This window comes from Mollisia scopiformis (assembly GCF_001500285.1).
Source record: "Mollisia scopiformis unplaced genomic scaffold LY89scaffold_29, whole genome shotgun sequence".
NCBI lineage: Eukaryota > Fungi > Ascomycota > Leotiomycetes > Helotiales > Mollisiaceae > Mollisia > Mollisia scopiformis.
The window spans coordinates 766,349-782,261 of NW_017263609.1; the positions used below are offsets into that span (position 1 = coordinate 766,349).

Below are 15,913 nucleotides of genomic sequence, written 5' to 3' on the forward strand. Positions count from 1 at the left end.
CGCGCTCTTTCAGGCACATCGTATAGTAGGATCTTCCTAACTGTGCTGTCTCCTAGGTGGTAGTAGCCCTGGAGCTGTTGCAGGCCTATTTTAGCGAATTTGAAGAGCCGGCGTATGCCCTCTTTGTGCTTGGTTCTGATCTCTGCACCTGGGAGACGTGGAGACATAGGTGGAGTGGTAAAAGGATCCATAATGGTGGAGTTGTTGATAGTTTAGTCCTAATGTGAAGAGTTTTAATTTCGAGGTTCTACAGCCTGAACGCACGGACTTTTGTCCCCATGTTCGTTAGGTTTCCGAAGCTGAAGTTCAGTGACTGGATCGCTAAAATTTAGGCTTAAACTCGCTAATCTTTCAGCCTTGTGGCCCTGGGTTTAGCGTCTAGTGACTCACATAGTAGGCTTTGGCTAAGCCCCCTCAGTTTCAGGGCACTCCCCATCAAAAGATAGACCTTTGGTCGCTAGATTTCCGAGTCGTTGCACTGAATCCACTGCATTCTTTCACGAACAGTGTTGTGCGTGTCCCACGATGCACAATTAAGTGAAGGTTTCTTTGGATCGAGCCTGTAGATGCGTGCGATACAAAATTAGTGTTCATATTCATTCCATGTTTGCTTATCGCTTTGCTTTTTTATCGCGTTGCCCCGCCGTTGTGTCAATGGGCAGCCTAGAAGCTTAGGGCGCTATTGCCTGAAATACAGGCTTTCACCAACGCTCAGCTTGTCTACCCTCAAGCTGCACCAGGTCGCTGAGTTCCAGGCTTGCTTGTCTCAAAATCATTGCTTTCATTACACTTCTACAATTCGAAACACTTCACTAATACAATGCTTTCATGAAAAAAAAACGTCCGGCCCTTTGCTTAAAACTATTATGAATTTCTACTTTCTCCTCTTTTGCTTCTTTCTTGGGATATCGTTTCTGTGTCTACAACAATTGTATCTTCTCTGACCTTCTTTGCAGATTCCTTCCTTTAGAATTGTTGCGAAATTTGCTTGATTGCGATCCGAGATCCTTTGCGGAAGACAGTATCCTTAGTACCAGTAACAGAGAGCCTCTCACAAGCCCGTCTCCCAATCTTCCCGAGCTTCAATAGCCTCATCGTAGCTAGGACTTGGGTCCGTATCTGTCCTTGGTGCCGGAAATTCAATAAGATCGTATTGGTATAAGCCACTAAACCCTCCATTTAGGAGTTCTGCAAACATCCTTGGCTTTCTAAATTGATCAATGTCTCTTGCATCGAAAGATGTGAGGTTGTATCCAAATGCGAGGAGGAGTGCATTTGTGCAGACGTATGCCCCACAATTGTAGGTGTCTCTTTGTCGAACGGCTTTCCTCAAAGTTTTATCTTCATTTCCGCAGTAGTCTAGATTCACTTCCCATGATTCGCGTTCGTCGTGGTCAGGAACGAGGCAAAAGAGAATTGCTAACAGAGAATCCCTCATATATGCTTCATACTCCTGAATCGGCAGGTCAACGTCAGGGTCATCTGAAGGCGTCTTTGGCTCAGCCGAGTTAATCCAGAATGCGTATTTCTGCCTAGGTGCAAATCCAAGAAGAGTATAATGTTCCCCACCAGCATCATCAAGATCGGGTCTCAGATGTGGAAGGAACAGGAAATCCATTTCCGCGAAGGTCTGTTGGGTTATGCCTTGTTGGGTCAAGATCTGCTGGGCGATGGTTGCATAAGGGTCGCGAGCCAAGGCCGCATCTCTGAGAGGTTGCCAAGAGGATTGTAGCATGCAGTGGCAACTTATTCTGGGTGGAGCAGTGCTTCCTACAGCCCGCTCGGCTTTATCCCTCACTCCGTTTGCATAGTCGCAAACCAATCTTATATACGCCTCTGTAAGGGGTATCGAGATTGTATTGCGCATGGCTTCTTTATCACCATCTGATTGTGTGGCTATGGTATCTGGCCTTGTCCGGGAATTGATGATTGTTCCAAAGTCGTTCCAGTTAAATGCGTACTCGGGTTTTCGAACAGCAATTTGGTTCAAGTCGACGTCTACGATCTTACTAGGATCGAATTTCTTAGTTCTATCAAGATCATATAATTGTGTATACGTGTATTGTTGAACAGGATCTGCCAGATTTTTCCTGTCCCAAGTAACCGAAAGCTCATCTCGACATGTGTTCCAGTATTTTTCTACTGAAGCGGGTATGGGATCGAGTATTTGCCTTTCGACGGTGGCCCGAGCAGCAGCAGTCAAAGTGGCTAGTGGGTGGACAATGCCAGTCCCATTTGTGGAGGTCATTTCGACTTGGAGATGTGGGTTGCTTCGGAAAGCTTGCAAGGAACAAAATTCACTGATGGTATTTATTCCAAACAAAGCCTTGTGAAGATAATGAACCATGAATTACGAAAACGGCGATGAAAAGGGTGGATGGTCAAATTGATTTCATTCTTTGTTCATATGAAGATCTACATCTGAAAGCGGACCCGTCATTATGTAGCCTTTGATATCGTGAGCAAAGAACTGAAAATTGGAGTTCCAAGGCCTGTTGCAGGATCCCAGCCCTATATTTGTTAGCAGATGCGATACATCCGAGAAGAATACTCACAGAAACCGCTGAGAAGCCAGCCCCACTGATCACTCCACTGCATCCAGTATTCTTCCCGCTTTTGATATCAGTCAATCCAGAAGTAGCATTGCTGTATAACCAAGGATTCAAGAAACCAAGTGGTGACTTTCCTGATGCGAGACGATCGCTGTTGAGAAGTTGAATGATACTGGCGAAAGTTGGTGTGGCACAGCTCGTTCCATCGACAAGTGAAGCACTTCCTGAAATAACCACGACGAAATCGGTTGATTGAGCCGCAACGTCAGGATATGCTCGCCCAGTCTTGTTGAAATATGCATTGTTAGCAGTGTGTGTGGTGTCTGTAGTGAGCCAACTGTTGACTGCAGCAGTTTGATAACTTGGTTGACCGAAGACCTCTGAGAATCCACCACCTGATCCGGTCCATGCTGCTTCGGGGCTATTTCCTGTAGTACCACCGACCGTAGTTACCCAAGGGCATCCTGCTGGGAAGGATGTTTCGAACATCTTAGTACCAGCGCTTGTTGTGCAAGTGCTTCCAACACCCGAATCTCCTGATGCAACGAGAATTGAAACACCTCGAGCTCCAAGTTGTGCGAAGAGATTGCAGACATTGGTAGCGTAAGAAAGTGGTACAGTGACTTCGTCATCACCGTAGGAGATGGAGATGGTGTTTGGAAGAGATGCAGCAGGGAGAGCAAGCATGTAATTGAGGAATTCGAGATATGGCTCGTTGGTGTTGGTTCCAGTACCCAACCAAGGTGGTCGTCCTCCGGTACTGTAGTAGACGTTTGGAATTGACTCGGTGATTGCTCGAGCATATTGAACATCGAGATTGGCTTCAACTCCTGCTCCGCTGGCAGCTTGAGGACATGTTCCGTTGTTGACCAAAGTGCAGGTGAAGGACTCAGCGACATTGCCTTCTGCGGCGTAGGTTGCTAGGAAAGTTGAGAGGTCAGATTTGATTGGCCATTGTTCCAAGAAACCAGCAATTCCCATGAGACCGTTGCTGTAATTGGTGGCAGTGGTGAAGCTGTAAAGATTTTGAAGACATTTTGGAGTAATTGTTGTTCCACTGCATCCAGTTACTGCCTCGACAGCTCCGGTGTTCAAGGTGCTCTCATCAAACTCTCTTTGACCAGAGATCATGGACCGCATGGCTCGTAGACCGAAGAAGGTTGTGGGTTGAACCATGTCGACATGACCTTTGAGAATTGCTGGGAGACTGTACTCTAAGGTTCGGACGGCAGCGTCTCCGGTTTTCTCATTGACTAAATTGGTCAATCTAGCTCAAGGGATCGAAGTGACGACTTACCAAAAGGTTCATACTCTGCGTTCAGCAACTTCTCGACTTGTGCGATACTTACCTCGAGAACGATGGAGTCGGCTCGAGGTGAGATTGTTGCTTGACCACTCAATCCTTCGGATCTCAACCATTGCTCAACGAGATCTCGAGATTCGTCCTTGGGAGCGATCATAGCATCGATCACGTCTTGGGAAAGGTGTTTGCCGTAGAGCTCATGTCCAGGTGTCGCAATCTTACGATATTAGCGGGGCACAAGATAGACTCGGAGTGCTCACCTTCATAGCCAAATCATGGAATTTGTCCATATCTTGGTGCACAAGATGAATTCGCAACTTCATCAATTCGCCATCTTTATCCAATCGAGTGGACTCATCCTTTGTCCATCCAGCAGGAGCAGATTCGATCTTTTCAATTATTCTCGATCCATGCGTGCTGCTGGATGTGGGGGATGCGTAAACACATGATGAAAGTGCCACAAGGACAGAAAGCGAATTGAGAATGAACATGATGCGCGAACGAAAGTAACGAGCGGATGGATTTCCATCAAAGAAAGATACCCCTCTCCCTCTATATAGTTCACCCCATCTTTAATCACGTACCTGCATCAATCTACCCGGGGGTTGACCCATCTTGTATCAATCTTCCAAGCTGCCTCTTTTAGATAATCTGCCGTTTCGCGATCCCCAGCTTAATTTGTTAAGCTTAATGCTCGTCGAATCATGTTTGGTATTCAGGTCCTGGTCCCGGCATTGGTTGCTGATAGAGCGATCGGCAGTGGATATATTGATAGATTAGGCAAGTCGTTTAAATATCCCTCGGCATCTATATGCGAGTCACCAACTCTCCTTCCGCTTCTTGACTATGCCAAGAGAAGGGTGATCTGAGTATTCAAATGAAGGATGCGGTGACCACAATTCAAGAGAAGATGCTCGAGAAAAAGATAGGAGGATCTGACATTTTACCCCTCGTTCGGCTCGGCTCGCTTGGCGAAAAGATACGTGCACGATTCAGGGGGAAGCGGCTAAACAGCGACTATATTGGCGGTGCATGACGCCTTCAGCTGCAAACTATAATGGGGATTTCATCTAAGGACCCTCATTTCTTTCTTGCAGCCTAGAATTTGTTGCAGTTTCGATGGGAAGACCGAATATAAGAATCCCAGTGATCAAGAAAAGACTACCACTAACATATACAGGGGTATCTGTCGATACGCCGGTCTGACTGCAGATAACCACGAATTCGAGATGACAAACTCCATGATGCCCAAACGTGAAAGCTTTTCATGTTCGTGACATGCTGATCATTACACAACCTCGCAAGTTCTGATGGCGCGCCATGACCTGTTTCATTTCATGCTACCTAGGTATGTAGAAATGTCAGTCTATGACATTTCCGTAGTTTCGATTATCACTCACTCAAGTCTGTATCTCGGATATTCATTGTCGATCCTATAAAGTGGCATATATGGATCGGATCTCTCCCCCAGTTCCCGCCCTTCTGCACGATATCTTAAAACAACGTGAACTCTTGCACCCTCTGTTATGCCCTGCTCTTGGAGCGTTTTATTGTTTTCGATCCGGAATACATTTTTAGTATGCTCACAAACAAGAAAATGTTCCGGCCCCCCAATCGCGTTCATCAAATCCTGTCCGGTGCTGCTAGGTTGCATCGTATACGGTGTTCTACTTCCATCAAGTTTTTTCACATCCAGACTAATCCTAGATGCCGTGCCTCCCGTTTCTTCAAAAATTGTCGAGACTCTTCCAACCTGAATATACCATCGATTGTTGCCAATTTCTTGAATGAAGATGGGCAAAGAATACTGTGAGAGGTTCGATATCTCTGCAAGACTGAGTGCTGAGAATATTGATGCCGCAGCTCTTTGCCTCGTCGATATTGTGATTGATGTTGCTGAATGACCATCCGAGTGTGTTAAATGTAGTCTCCGATAGACTCTCGAGGCTTGAAGTTCTGGATCGAAAGGGAAAGGCAAGAGTATGAACTGTTCCTCGGGCTCGGAAAGGACTTCAGGGATCCGAGTAATTGTCGTGACGCTTGCATTATCCGTACCCAAATATTCCTGCTCTACGTTCTTGATAGACTCGATATCATTGACGCTTGAGGTTGGAATAGTGGCACTTCTCAAGGTGCTTCCTTCTTCTAGTCGGCTCATCCTGATTGAAAGGGCCGAGTGGCTTGACAAGGCCTCCTCAACAAGGCTGGAGAGCCGGACAACCGAGTCTTGGATCTGTGTAGAAGAAGAGCATTGAAATATCGTCAGAATCAAATTGAGAGACGCTTTGTGGTTTTGAAGCCGTTGAACCAGGCGTTGGATGTTTGTTTCCTTCCGAACCCACTTCACTCGATCGAATACGCCTGTGATGCCGCTTCCTGCATAAACCAGGCCCAATCCATCAAGCAAAGTCTCCAGCTCATCCTTGGTCATCACACATCCTACGAGAGCTGTCGAAACATGCTCGAGAAGTACATATTCTCGCCTTTCGGGAGGGACATACAGCTGACCGTTAAGGAAGTTCTGAATTTGACGAAGTGCTGCTGCAGTATCGCAAACTTCGGTCAAGATAGCCTTGCACAGAGGTGGCGCATCTGAAAGACGGCTGATCTGGGTTAAGATTGCTGTGAGTTTACTACCTGCGGCAATGAGACTAGCAACTGAAGTGGCGATGGACAAAGGATCCATTGCGACGCGAGTCAAAGGTACATCGTGCAAATTGAGCTGAAGACAATCATTATTGTCGTCGAGAAGTTGGGGGCTTGGCTTTATAATGAGGTGCAGGAAGCCTTGCGATGAATGGAGGCTGAGCTAAGGCGCTGTTACACATGCCATCTGGAAAAGGAAAAATAAAAATAACAACGTGTAACCAATGCTTTGGGGGACCAAATTCGAAAAATGTTGCAAGTAAATTTGCTGTTTATACTTATTTTCGAAGAAAGCAAAATGGTCTAAAACTAGACCACCATCTTTCCAGCTATTCTTTCAAGTAAGAGTGAATGATAGTTTTTTAGTCCTATTCACTAGAATTGCGAGTCCTCATTCATCTGTGAAGTGAAAGAATTGGATGAGATATGAAGCTTGATAAAGGAAGCAGGCGTTATCAATACCCCGCATCTACAGTACCGTAGCGCTGCCGACTCCCGAGATCGTTCATGTGGGGTAAATAAATCACCACTTCAGCTCGAGATGTCTTCATCATCTTCAATCAACGAAATCATGGCAACAGAAACTCAAACACGCACGCAACCAGAAGTCCTCACCTTCTCAACCCTCCCACCATTTCCAGCAGATATCCCCACAGCTCCTCTCCACAGACTTTCACTTTCCAAACTTCGAAGTGAATCCCCGGAATCTGAACGCTTGTTTTCATCATGCAAAGACCTCGGCTTCTTCTATCTTGATTTAAGACAAGACGATGAAGGTGAATCGTTGTTAAAGGATGCCGATAATCTGTTCAACCTCGCCCCCAAGCTGTTCGACCTGGGAAGAGACGAGCTCCAGAAATATGACTACAAATCGCAGGGAAGTTATATGGGATACAAGCGGTTTGGATCTGCTGTTGTAGATGAGAAGGGGAATTTGGATAGAAATGAGTTCTACAATGTAAGTCTTGATGCAAAGTCCTAGGCCATGCTAACAGTATAGATACCGAAAGATGACTTCCTCGGCATCAGCTCCAAGCCCTTCGCTCATCCACAGGTCCTTCACGATCATAACTCTCTCATCACATCATATATGCGCACCTCGCATTCCCTCGTCGTCTTCATCCTTCGCCATATAGAGAATCACCTCCATCTTCCAGCAGAAACAGTCACCTCACTCCACCGTCAAATGCAAATCTCAGGCGATCAAGTCCGATTCGTGAAATCACCTCCTCAGCCTCCATCCGATATGCGTACTGCCTTAGGGAAACATACCGACTTCGGCAGCATCACGATCTTGTTCAATCGGCTTGGAGGTCTGCAGATCTTGCCTCCGCCTTCTCTGACTCCAGCTGGACAAGAACCTCAATGGACTTATGTCAAACCATTGCCGGGACATTGTATTGTCAATCTGGGAGATGCGATGGTCAAGTTCACAAACGGGTTATTAAGAAGCAACATCCATCGAGTTGTGAGTCCACCTGGTGAGCAGGCCAAAGAAACGAGGTATAGTTTGGTATATTTCTCGAGACCAGAGGATGAAGTGATTCTGAAGAGGTTGGAGGGTAGTGATGTTATCCCTGAGCTTCGAGACGGCGAGAAAGAAGAGGAAGTAAATAGCAAGGAATGGATTAAATTGCAGGCTATGAGGTTGAGAAACGTTAAGGAGGGAATGAGCGACGAGGATAGGAAGAAACTTTGGCAAGAAGCTGGAAGGGGGACATGAATGTTGCGGTCATTGTGTTGTAGATATGTACCAAGAAATTGTAGAACATTCAATCCGCGGGTATCAAAATTCAATCAAAACCTTCAAAGCTTCATGCTTCGATGCTGCACCAAAAGTATTATATGCTTCCTCCATATCCTTGAAAGCGAATTCTACACGAGCAAAGTTAGCCCGTGCCCATCTTCCATGTGGGTTGAATTCGTTTCTCAACTCACTGTGAGTAATCAATTTTGATGGATCTAGCTTTCCCGAAAGTGCCAGCTTGAGAAGCATAGGTGTAGTGACGGTATCGACGAGGCGAGTAGTAATTGCTGAGATTGTCAGCACAAGTCTTCCAACAAAGACAATACGCACCAATATTCTTTGCCCACAGATTCTCAAGATGTAAATCAACTTTTGTTCCATGTACTCCAACATTGGCAATCACACCTCCAGGAGCAACAAGGTTCTGGCAGAGATCGAAACTCTCAGGTATACCAACAGCTTCAATTACAGTATCACATCCTTTCCCTTCTGTCAAAGCTTTCACAGTCTCTGCAGCTTTTCCATTCGTCGGATCAATTGTATGATGTGCCCCGAGTGATTTAGCCACTCTTAATCGATTGTTGTCCATATCGATGACGATGATTGTAGAGGGAGAATAGAGTTGAGCAGTAATCATAGCAGCAAGACCAACAGGACCAGCACCGACAATAACGACAGTACTTCCAGGTTGAACTTTGCCATTGAGAACACCGCATTCAAGGCCAGTAGGAAATATATCGCTCAACATGACCAATGCAGCTTCGTCTGCTCCTTTGGGTATTGGATAGAGGGAGGAATCGGCGTGAGGAATTCGAACGTATTCTGCTTGCGTGCCATCGATTGTATTTCCGAGAATCCAACCTGCAGATGTTAGTATTGCCACATGCCATGAATAAGTCCCTACCTCCAGTTGTACAATGAGAGTACATTCCCTTCCGACAATATTCGCAGGTAGCACAGGAGCAGATACAAGATATCAAGACATGTTCTCCTTTCTTGAATCCACGAACTGATTCCCCCGTCTCCTCAATTATGCCAACACCTTCATGACCAAGAATGGTACCCGTCTTGCAGGTTGCGACGTCCCCTTTGCTAATGTGAAGGTCCGTCCCGCATATCGTGGACTTGGTGAGTTTGACAATTGCGTCGGTTGGTTGGGAGATTCTTGGAATTGGACGCTCCTCCAGCTTTACATCTCCTACTGATCGGTATACGAGAGCTTTCATTGTCGAGTAGAGAGCTTGGCGGATGGGTGGACGAAAGATTTGGCCATTCGAGAGATGTCGTACTGTTCTGAAGGTTTGCATCATGGCGGTTTCGATGGTCGAGAGAAGAGAATGGGCGACATGTCTGCAGGATGGTGAGGATACATAGTGGAATGCGGGGTCCGGGAATGTTGGTTAGCTGAGGGGTGGGATGATAACTGGGGATCGAATGATGCTTGAGGAGGTTGATGTTTGACGGGAGGAGAGGAGCTTGGGCCACCAGGGCGTTGTCAATTCCCAACACTGGGATCAGATGACGGACTTCAATCTTTCCTCGGAATCCACAAGATCATTGGAGGCATCGAAGGTCCAGCCATGAAGGGCCATGTCGCGGGAATGCCCTTCAAGAAGCACGCTGTAAGTGCTGCAATGTTGGTCCTCATGGGGTGACAACCCAGCGAATGTCCGACAATCTCTGGTGCCTTCAATGTTTAAATTTGTGCTCAATATTCCTGAGACATTCTCCGAACAACAATGGTGCAGCAACCTGGAACTATTTATACTTGCCAACGTAGAGGAGTCGATCTCAAGTACTGTCCTCGAATTCTCTTCTTCATCTCTTGCGTTTGAAGCAGTCAGCAGCTCATATCTATACCAAAACCACAGCACATCACAACTTCACATTGGCTTAAAGCACAATCTTGCACTTGAATTCTGTCCATTGTTCATCAAGCATGCTACCGTTATGTCCCCACTGACCCTCTACAACTCTTACAAACACACTCGAGCAAGTCCTGCGATCTCCATCCTCAATTCCAGTCTCCTCCCCACAAAAGCTCTGCCTGAGAATATGTTGATGCGTCTTTCCTTGTTGCAAAAGATCCTGTGGAACGTAGCCGAAGTGGCAGCTGATAGGATTGCTTTTCTTGTACCTATTCCTTAGCTCCCGTCTGGCTGTTGCCTCTGGGAGCTTACCTATGGCTTCCATCCAGGCCTGACCATGCCTACACCGGGCTGGTAGACGGTTCGTCTTTGTTCAACAAACCATGGGTTATACTTCAGGAAGGTCTCCAAGGCCTCAGCGTCGTCAGGATCTTGTCCAAGCCTCTTATACGCCTCCATTGTCTCCGGAGCTTTGCTTTTTATATTCGTTCTCTTGCCCTTGCCTATTCCGCTCTTCACGATGCTTGCAGCCATGCGCCGTTGCATTCGTCGACGCCTAGCTTCCTTCTTGGTCGCCGCTCTATCATTGTTCGACTTATTGCGTTGCTTTCTGCCTTTGGAGATAGCTGGAGGTTGATCTAGAGGCTGTGATGCATAGAATTCTTCGAGTTTGACTTTGCCATCTTCGGATTTCATGTATGCGCTGCCGGTGTCTGGGTGCTCGGATTTGATATATGCATTCACACTGTGGATTTCGTTTTCGGTCTCAGACTTGATGTAGGGATTCACACTGTGGAGTTCGTCTCGGGTCTCAGACTTGATGTATGGTTCGGTCTTAATGTGGTGCTGCTCCATCTGCGGATGTTGTTAGCTTTGGCTGAAGAGTACGATCAACATCGGAGAAGAAGCAACGCGCGAAGATTAAGGCCTGTACCTTTGATGTTGATCTGATCACAGCACAGCCTTGCCAGCTTCGGGGCGTGAAAGTGGGACGCGACCAGATTGAAACGCGTAACTTTCCGCGGAAAGTGAAGTGGGAAGACACTACTGCTTCTGGAAAATGGCTTCTTGATGGTGACAAGTTGTGTGATAGGTGTTGAAGGTTGTTGGATACTGAGGAAGGAGAAGATATTGGAGGTTGAGAGGAGGGGCAGAATTCCTAATCTGTATGGTCTGTCCAGATTCGGCAGGAACGAGGACAAACGACAGCAGCAAAGAAAGGCAAAAAGAGACTGCAGCACAGCATCAGTTTTCATCATCTTTACCTCTGCAAAATTTATCCAACACTGAGCTTGGGCAATTGCGTAAGACTTTTTAGGCTTCTGCCTCTCAACTATTTGAAGCCACTGATCAGGATGAAAATCTACATAGGCAGCCTGAAAGGACTTGAAGAAAATGAACATAGACATCACCCGGACTTCAATTCGCAGATTCAATCCGAATATGGAAGAAGGAATAAGATTCTACTTGGCATCCAGAGATTGAAGTGCTATATCATAACAAATTCTCAGTTTGTGGATACTGACATTTGAGCACTTCAAATCAACTCAACAAGAGCGCATCATCAAGAGACAATCAACGAAATTCGCGGCACTTTCGTCGGTATCTCTCGCTCTTTCTCCAACAACTTTGCTGAAGCACAAGGCCAAGTGGTTTGCAGAAGTTCAGCTCATGGTCTGACTGCCCATCATACCGCTCTCAAGGGTATGCCTAGCTCCCACTTTCAATCATGAGAATCTTCAAATGAAAATCTCTCTTGACAACAGCTTCTCTACCTTCGTGCATGTGCTTCAATCGACTCCAACAACGGCAGCCCGCCCGTTCCACTAGCGGAGCCTCGACTTCTTCGCAATATACGCAGCGCCACCGAAACCCGAACTTCCGTGAGGTTGAGGCGCTTCGGAAGCTTTCTTCCTGTGGAAAGGTTGCCAATGAAATTCCAATGATTGGCCAGTGCTAGTAACAAGCTTCTTTCTACTTCTCGACCACGGGCGAGCCAGTACATTTTTATCTGTACGCCCGCATCCAAGGAGTCGGGCAATGCATCTTCAGCTTCAAAATTGTCCCACTCAAGTACCAGAGATTGTTCATCGGCTCATTCTCCGACATCCACGTGCGAAATGCCGTTATCTGACTGGACTGCCGACATTTCGGTTGTGGCGGGGTTGGACAGCGTTCTGCAGATCCCCGCTGAATTTCTTCTCCACCTTCCCTTCTAGAAGTTTTTCTTCACTCTTTTTTGGCTCGATCATCAGGTACAAGGTACAAATTGCACAAATCAACCTTGCCCTGGTTATACGGCATCTTAAAGCAGCTTGGCGAAGTCCGTCTTACGACCTTCAAGCTTACCCTATTGTGTTCTGCATTATCCAGTTAGATGGCCTTACCAAGACCATGTGCAATAGCCGACGAGGAATCTTGGTAGAAATGGGAAGGTGAAGATGTTCTTCAGGGTCCATCTTTGCAAGGCTCAAGTGGAAATACTGAACGAAATGCAGAGTTCATGCAGCCTCGTCGTGCTGCTTTCAGTGAACTCCATTCTCTATGCACATCCTGTCCTATTGCAGTATACACGTGCATCGGAGCTCCCAGCTCAAGGTAAGGCTTCCAAAGTTTTGGTAGCTATATATTCTTCGGTACAGCCTCAAGGTTCCTGAGACAGCCGCTGTTCCAAGAAGCCCAAAGCAGTCAAGATGGTTGGACTCAAGTTCGCAACTGTGGCAGCCTTGTCTGGTCTTGTAATTGCTACTCCAGCTACAATCGGATACAAAGGAGACTGGAAGAGCAAGATCAAGAATGTTGTCGTCTTGGTCGAGGAGAACAGATCTTTTGACACCTTTGCTGGTGGTCTTTCGTACACCTCAGGGATCAATGGATTATTGCATCACAATTATTGCAACTCCATGTGAGTTACGAAGGCTGAGGAATTGAGCGAGGCTGACAAAATTAGGAACGCTTCTGACCCCGCTCAAATGGGCGATGTCTGTGCAGGACCCCGCGCCAATGATGTTGCCCCGGATGATCCAAACCACAGCATCAGTGGTGTCAACATGCAGAGTATGTACGACGAATGTCAATTGGATTATGCTAACAATTTCAGTCTTCAGTACATGGCATCCAGACGAGTCCAAAGCCGATTCACGAATCGAGATCGAGAACATGCGTGGATTCGTTACTGAACAATCTGTGGCATACGATACCCTCAACAAAACTCGAGCAGCTGAAGTCCTCAACTACTACACCTCAGATCAAATTCGTGTCTTTGGTACAATGGCTGAGAATTTTGTCCTTTTCGATAGGTGGTTCGCTGCCGTCCCTGGTCCAACGAACCCGAACCGTGCCTACATCACCTCGGGAACTTCACACGGTCACGGAAAGAACGACAATGCTTTCAATGTTTATGGTCTTCCACAAAGATCCATCTTTCAACAATTGTCAGAGGCTGGCATCACTTGGATGAACTACCAAAATTCCACTACGGGTCCAGGACTTGGATTCAACCCTGATGCAGCTTTCTACAACTGGACTTATACTTCTGGAGCATACAAGACCAACATCGCTCCTCTCGATCAATTCTACGCTGATGCCAAGGCTGGAACTCTTCCTCAGTTTACCTACATCAATCCAGAATGTTGCGATTACCAATCTTTCCACCCACCTTCTCCAATCACTCTCGGTGAACAATTCATCAAGGGAATCTACGAAGCTGTTCGTGGTTCTCCACAATGGGATGAAACTCTTTTCATTCTGACTTTCGACGAGCACGGAGGTTTCGGTGACCATGTCCCACCTCCAACTGGTGTCCCAGCTGGTGATGATGTTCTCTATACCGAGACTGCACCAGACGGAAAGAACATCACCTTCAACTTTGAGCGTCTTGGTGTTCGTGTTCCGACTCTTCTCATCTCTCCATGGGTTCAAAAGGGATATGTCGAGCACAAGGGTAGCAACAATGGTGGAGAGTATACTCATACTTCCATTCTTGGTTTCCTGCAGAGCCTTTGGGGGTTGGATACTTTGACTCCAAGAGTTTCGTACTCGAGTACCTTCGAGCATCTGATTACAGATGATCTCAGAACTGATACTCCTGCTACGTTGCCTGATCCTTTCCCATACACTTAGATACGAAGTTATGATTCATGAACATAGATAGGGAGAGCAATAATGTTTAAAGGTTGTCTTACGTGCCGTCAATCCACTCTCAATTGATTGATAGCTACAAAGACAAATGCTCCATCTGAACGCCTGACGACTTAGATACGTTTGAAAGTAGAAACATACCTGCCACGATTCCTATCCAGCCTATAATAGCTCGGATGCTCTGCATAGCCCAAGTCTCTCAACGGCTCCGGGTTCTGAATAGTGGCATAAAGCATCTCCTCTAGTGATAGCCTCTCTCCATCAAGACCGAAGTTCCTAGCCACCCCAATCCTCAATAAAGCAGCCATGCACTTCCAATCGATTGTTTGCATGAGATCTTCCTCGCCCTGTGGAACTGCATAATCAAAAACGTGACCGAATCCCAGCTCCTTGTTCCCTCCCTGGTGTGGAACAGAAATCGGTACATCCTTGTCGTCGCGAACCGATATTTGTCCCGCAAGGTGGTACCATTTGGTCTGATTTTCGTCGACATCGCTCCAACTAACAATATCGACAAGGACGAAGAATGCGTTTGGGACGCTATTTCGTAAGCGGGAGGCTCTTAAGAACCGGGCAAGACCGGCGTATGGAGTGAAATCACGTCTCCAGCAGAGTTTATTCCCTTGAACCGAGTTTGCCCCATGTGTAATAATGGCAGCTGCAGAACGGCCGGTTGTGATTATCGGAAAGTATGGGCCCGAGGCATGAGTCGCATCGCCCAGGGTTGGGGAGCTTGCGAGAGCGCATGATAGACGTTGGGATTCATTTGCATCTTCAGATGGAATGTGACGGGCCCAGGAAATGGCATTGGTGGATTGGGGTGAGTCTTCAGTAGGAACTGTGATACTGTAGATGCCGTTGCTTGGGAAATTGATGGACATCTTGAAGATGGTGTCGGAGGTGATATCGAAAATCAGGATTGGATGAATCTTATATGGGGGCTTATGTGTTGCCATGAAAGAATACGGGGAGCTTTCACTTACTGTCAGAAGGAGGGGTTCTTGTGCACCATTGAAAGTGAGGATTGCAAGTCAATGAAGTATTTTCAAAGAGGAAATGTTCGACAGCTTGTGGATCTTTGCTCTGAATTGCAAGAACTTTCCAGGAACAACCGACCAGAACAATGCAATGAAACTTCTTCATTAAACTATGAGGGATCCAGAAGGGTATCAGATGCTTTGAATAGATTTGAAAAGACAAAAGTAAGCGCAAGAGCAGCTTTCAAGACAATTACCAAAGAGATAGTCACCTCCTTAACTTCCAGCTTCCTCACCAGCCTCTGTAATACTCCGAATCACCGAAAAACGCGTAGTCGTCAACGTCTCTGAACCTCAAGGCTGCGGATTGAATACTCGCGCACTAACAGTTCGTGCTCTCCTGTATGGTGGTTCATGTCGAACGCGCCTTGGACGTCGATAGTAGCTACCATGCTCATCAGAAGGTCCTGCCCATGCCGTCAAATGATTTCCATCAATATCCACTTCTTCAAAATCTCCAGGTGGGACAGATTCGATGACATTATTGATCACGACTTCTCGAAGAGGCGGACTATGATGAGTTTGATATGAAGGTTTGCTCGAACTATCGACCGTCGTCAGTGAGCAACCAAAAAACATCCAGTTATGGGATAGCCTTGTACAAAGTCATCTTGAACCCC

The 15,913-nt window shown here is 46.6% G+C and overlaps 8 protein-coding genes across 8 annotated transcripts; 2 read left to right on the plus strand and 6 right to left on the minus strand.

Moving 5' to 3' along the window:
- Positions 1-997: 997 nt before the first annotated feature.
- Positions 998-2,696, minus strand: LY89DRAFT_288737 (uncharacterized protein). The gene is made up of 2 exons (XM_018206506.1): positions 2,556-2,696; positions 998-2,511 (listed from the first exon to the last, which is right to left on the minus strand). The coding sequence occupies exon 2, from the start codon at positions 2,345-2,347 to the stop codon at positions 1,052-1,054; it is 1,296 nt and encodes a 431-aa protein (XP_018063836.1). The 5' UTR covers positions 2,348-2,511; positions 2,556-2,696; the 3' UTR covers positions 998-1,051.
- Positions 2,440-4,346, minus strand: LY89DRAFT_741189 (subtilisin-like protein; the record flags this gene model as incomplete). The annotated part of the gene is made up of 4 exons (XM_018220676.1): positions 2,440-2,511; positions 2,556-3,805; positions 3,850-4,072; positions 4,116-4,346. The coding sequence occupies 4 exons, from the start codon at positions 4,344-4,346 to the stop codon at positions 2,440-2,442; spliced, it is 1,776 nt and encodes a 591-aa protein (XP_018063837.1).
- Positions 4,347-4,889: 543 nt separating this feature from the next.
- Positions 4,890-6,607, minus strand: LY89DRAFT_724461 (uncharacterized protein). Its single transcript, XM_018218901.1, has 2 exons — positions 5,256-6,607; positions 4,890-5,205 (listed from the first exon to the last, which is right to left on the minus strand). Exons 1-2 carry the CDS (start codon positions 6,539-6,541, stop codon positions 5,196-5,198), a joined length of 1,296 nt encoding a protein of 431 aa, XP_018063838.1. The 5' UTR covers positions 6,542-6,607; the 3' UTR covers positions 4,890-5,195.
- A 465-nt stretch (positions 6,608-7,072) lies between these two features.
- On the plus strand, positions 7,073-8,224 carry LY89DRAFT_598100 (Clavaminate synthase-like protein; the record flags this gene model as incomplete). The annotated part of the gene is made up of 2 exons (XM_018210019.1): positions 7,073-7,459; positions 7,502-8,224. The coding sequence occupies 2 exons, from the start codon at positions 7,073-7,075 to the stop codon at positions 8,222-8,224; spliced, it is 1,110 nt and encodes a 369-aa protein (XP_018063839.1).
- A 63-nt stretch (positions 8,225-8,287) lies between these two features.
- LY89DRAFT_701465 (alcohol dehydrogenase GroES domain-containing protein) lies at positions 8,288-9,474 on the minus strand (the record flags this gene model as incomplete). Its single annotated transcript, XM_018217198.1, has 4 exons — positions 8,288-8,376; positions 8,440-8,535; positions 8,579-9,109; positions 9,153-9,474. The coding sequence occupies 4 exons, from the start codon at positions 9,472-9,474 to the stop codon at positions 8,288-8,290; spliced, it is 1,038 nt and encodes a 345-aa protein (XP_018063840.1).
- Positions 9,475-10,428: 954 nt separating this feature from the next.
- Positions 10,429-10,971, minus strand: LY89DRAFT_741193 (uncharacterized protein; the record flags this gene model as incomplete). The annotated part of the gene is made up of 1 exon (XM_018220677.1): positions 10,429-10,971. The coding sequence occupies one exon, from the start codon at positions 10,969-10,971 to the stop codon at positions 10,429-10,431; it is 543 nt and encodes a 180-aa protein (XP_018063841.1).
- Positions 10,972-12,350: 1,379 nt separating this feature from the next.
- LY89DRAFT_690475 (phosphoesterase) lies at positions 12,351-14,391 on the plus strand. The gene is made up of 3 exons (XM_018216104.1): positions 12,351-13,021; positions 13,067-13,173; positions 13,217-14,391. The coding sequence occupies exons 1-3, from the start codon at positions 12,810-12,812 to the stop codon at positions 14,236-14,238; spliced, it is 1,341 nt and encodes a 446-aa protein (XP_018063842.1). The 5' UTR covers positions 12,351-12,809; the 3' UTR covers positions 14,239-14,391.
- On the minus strand, positions 14,304-15,647 carry LY89DRAFT_288860 (uncharacterized protein). The gene is made up of 2 exons (XM_018206507.1): positions 15,491-15,647; positions 14,304-15,228 (listed from the first exon to the last, which is right to left on the minus strand). Exon 2 carries the CDS (start codon positions 15,210-15,212, stop codon positions 14,370-14,372), a length of 843 nt encoding a protein of 280 aa, XP_018063843.1. The 5' UTR covers positions 15,213-15,228; positions 15,491-15,647; the 3' UTR covers positions 14,304-14,369.
- Positions 15,648-15,913: the final 266 nt, after the last annotated feature.

Excerpts from the sequence above, each read along its gene's own strand:
- LY89DRAFT_288737 (XM_018206506.1), bottom strand. The coding sequence starts at position 2,347 with ATGGTTCATTATCTTCACAAGGCTTTGTTTGGAATAAATACCATCAGT.
- LY89DRAFT_724461 (XM_018218901.1), bottom strand. The coding sequence starts at position 6,541 with ATGGATCCTTTGTCCATCGCCACTTCAGTTGCTAGTCTCATTGCCGCA.
- LY89DRAFT_690475 (XM_018216104.1), top strand. The coding sequence starts at position 12,810 with ATGGTTGGACTCAAGTTCGCAACTGTGGCAGCCTTGTCTGGTCTTGTA. Across the intron at positions 13,022-13,066 it reads CACAATTATTGCAACTCCAT|GAACGCTTCTGACCCCGCTC; the intron begins GTGAGTTACGAA and ends TGACAAAATTAG. Across the intron at positions 13,174-13,216 it reads CAGTGGTGTCAACATGCAGA|TCTTCAGTACATGGCATCCA; the intron begins GTATGTACGACG and ends TAACAATTTCAG.
- LY89DRAFT_288860 (XM_018206507.1), bottom strand. The coding sequence starts at position 15,212 with ATGGCAACACATAAGCCCCCATATAAGATTCATCCAATCCTGATTTTC.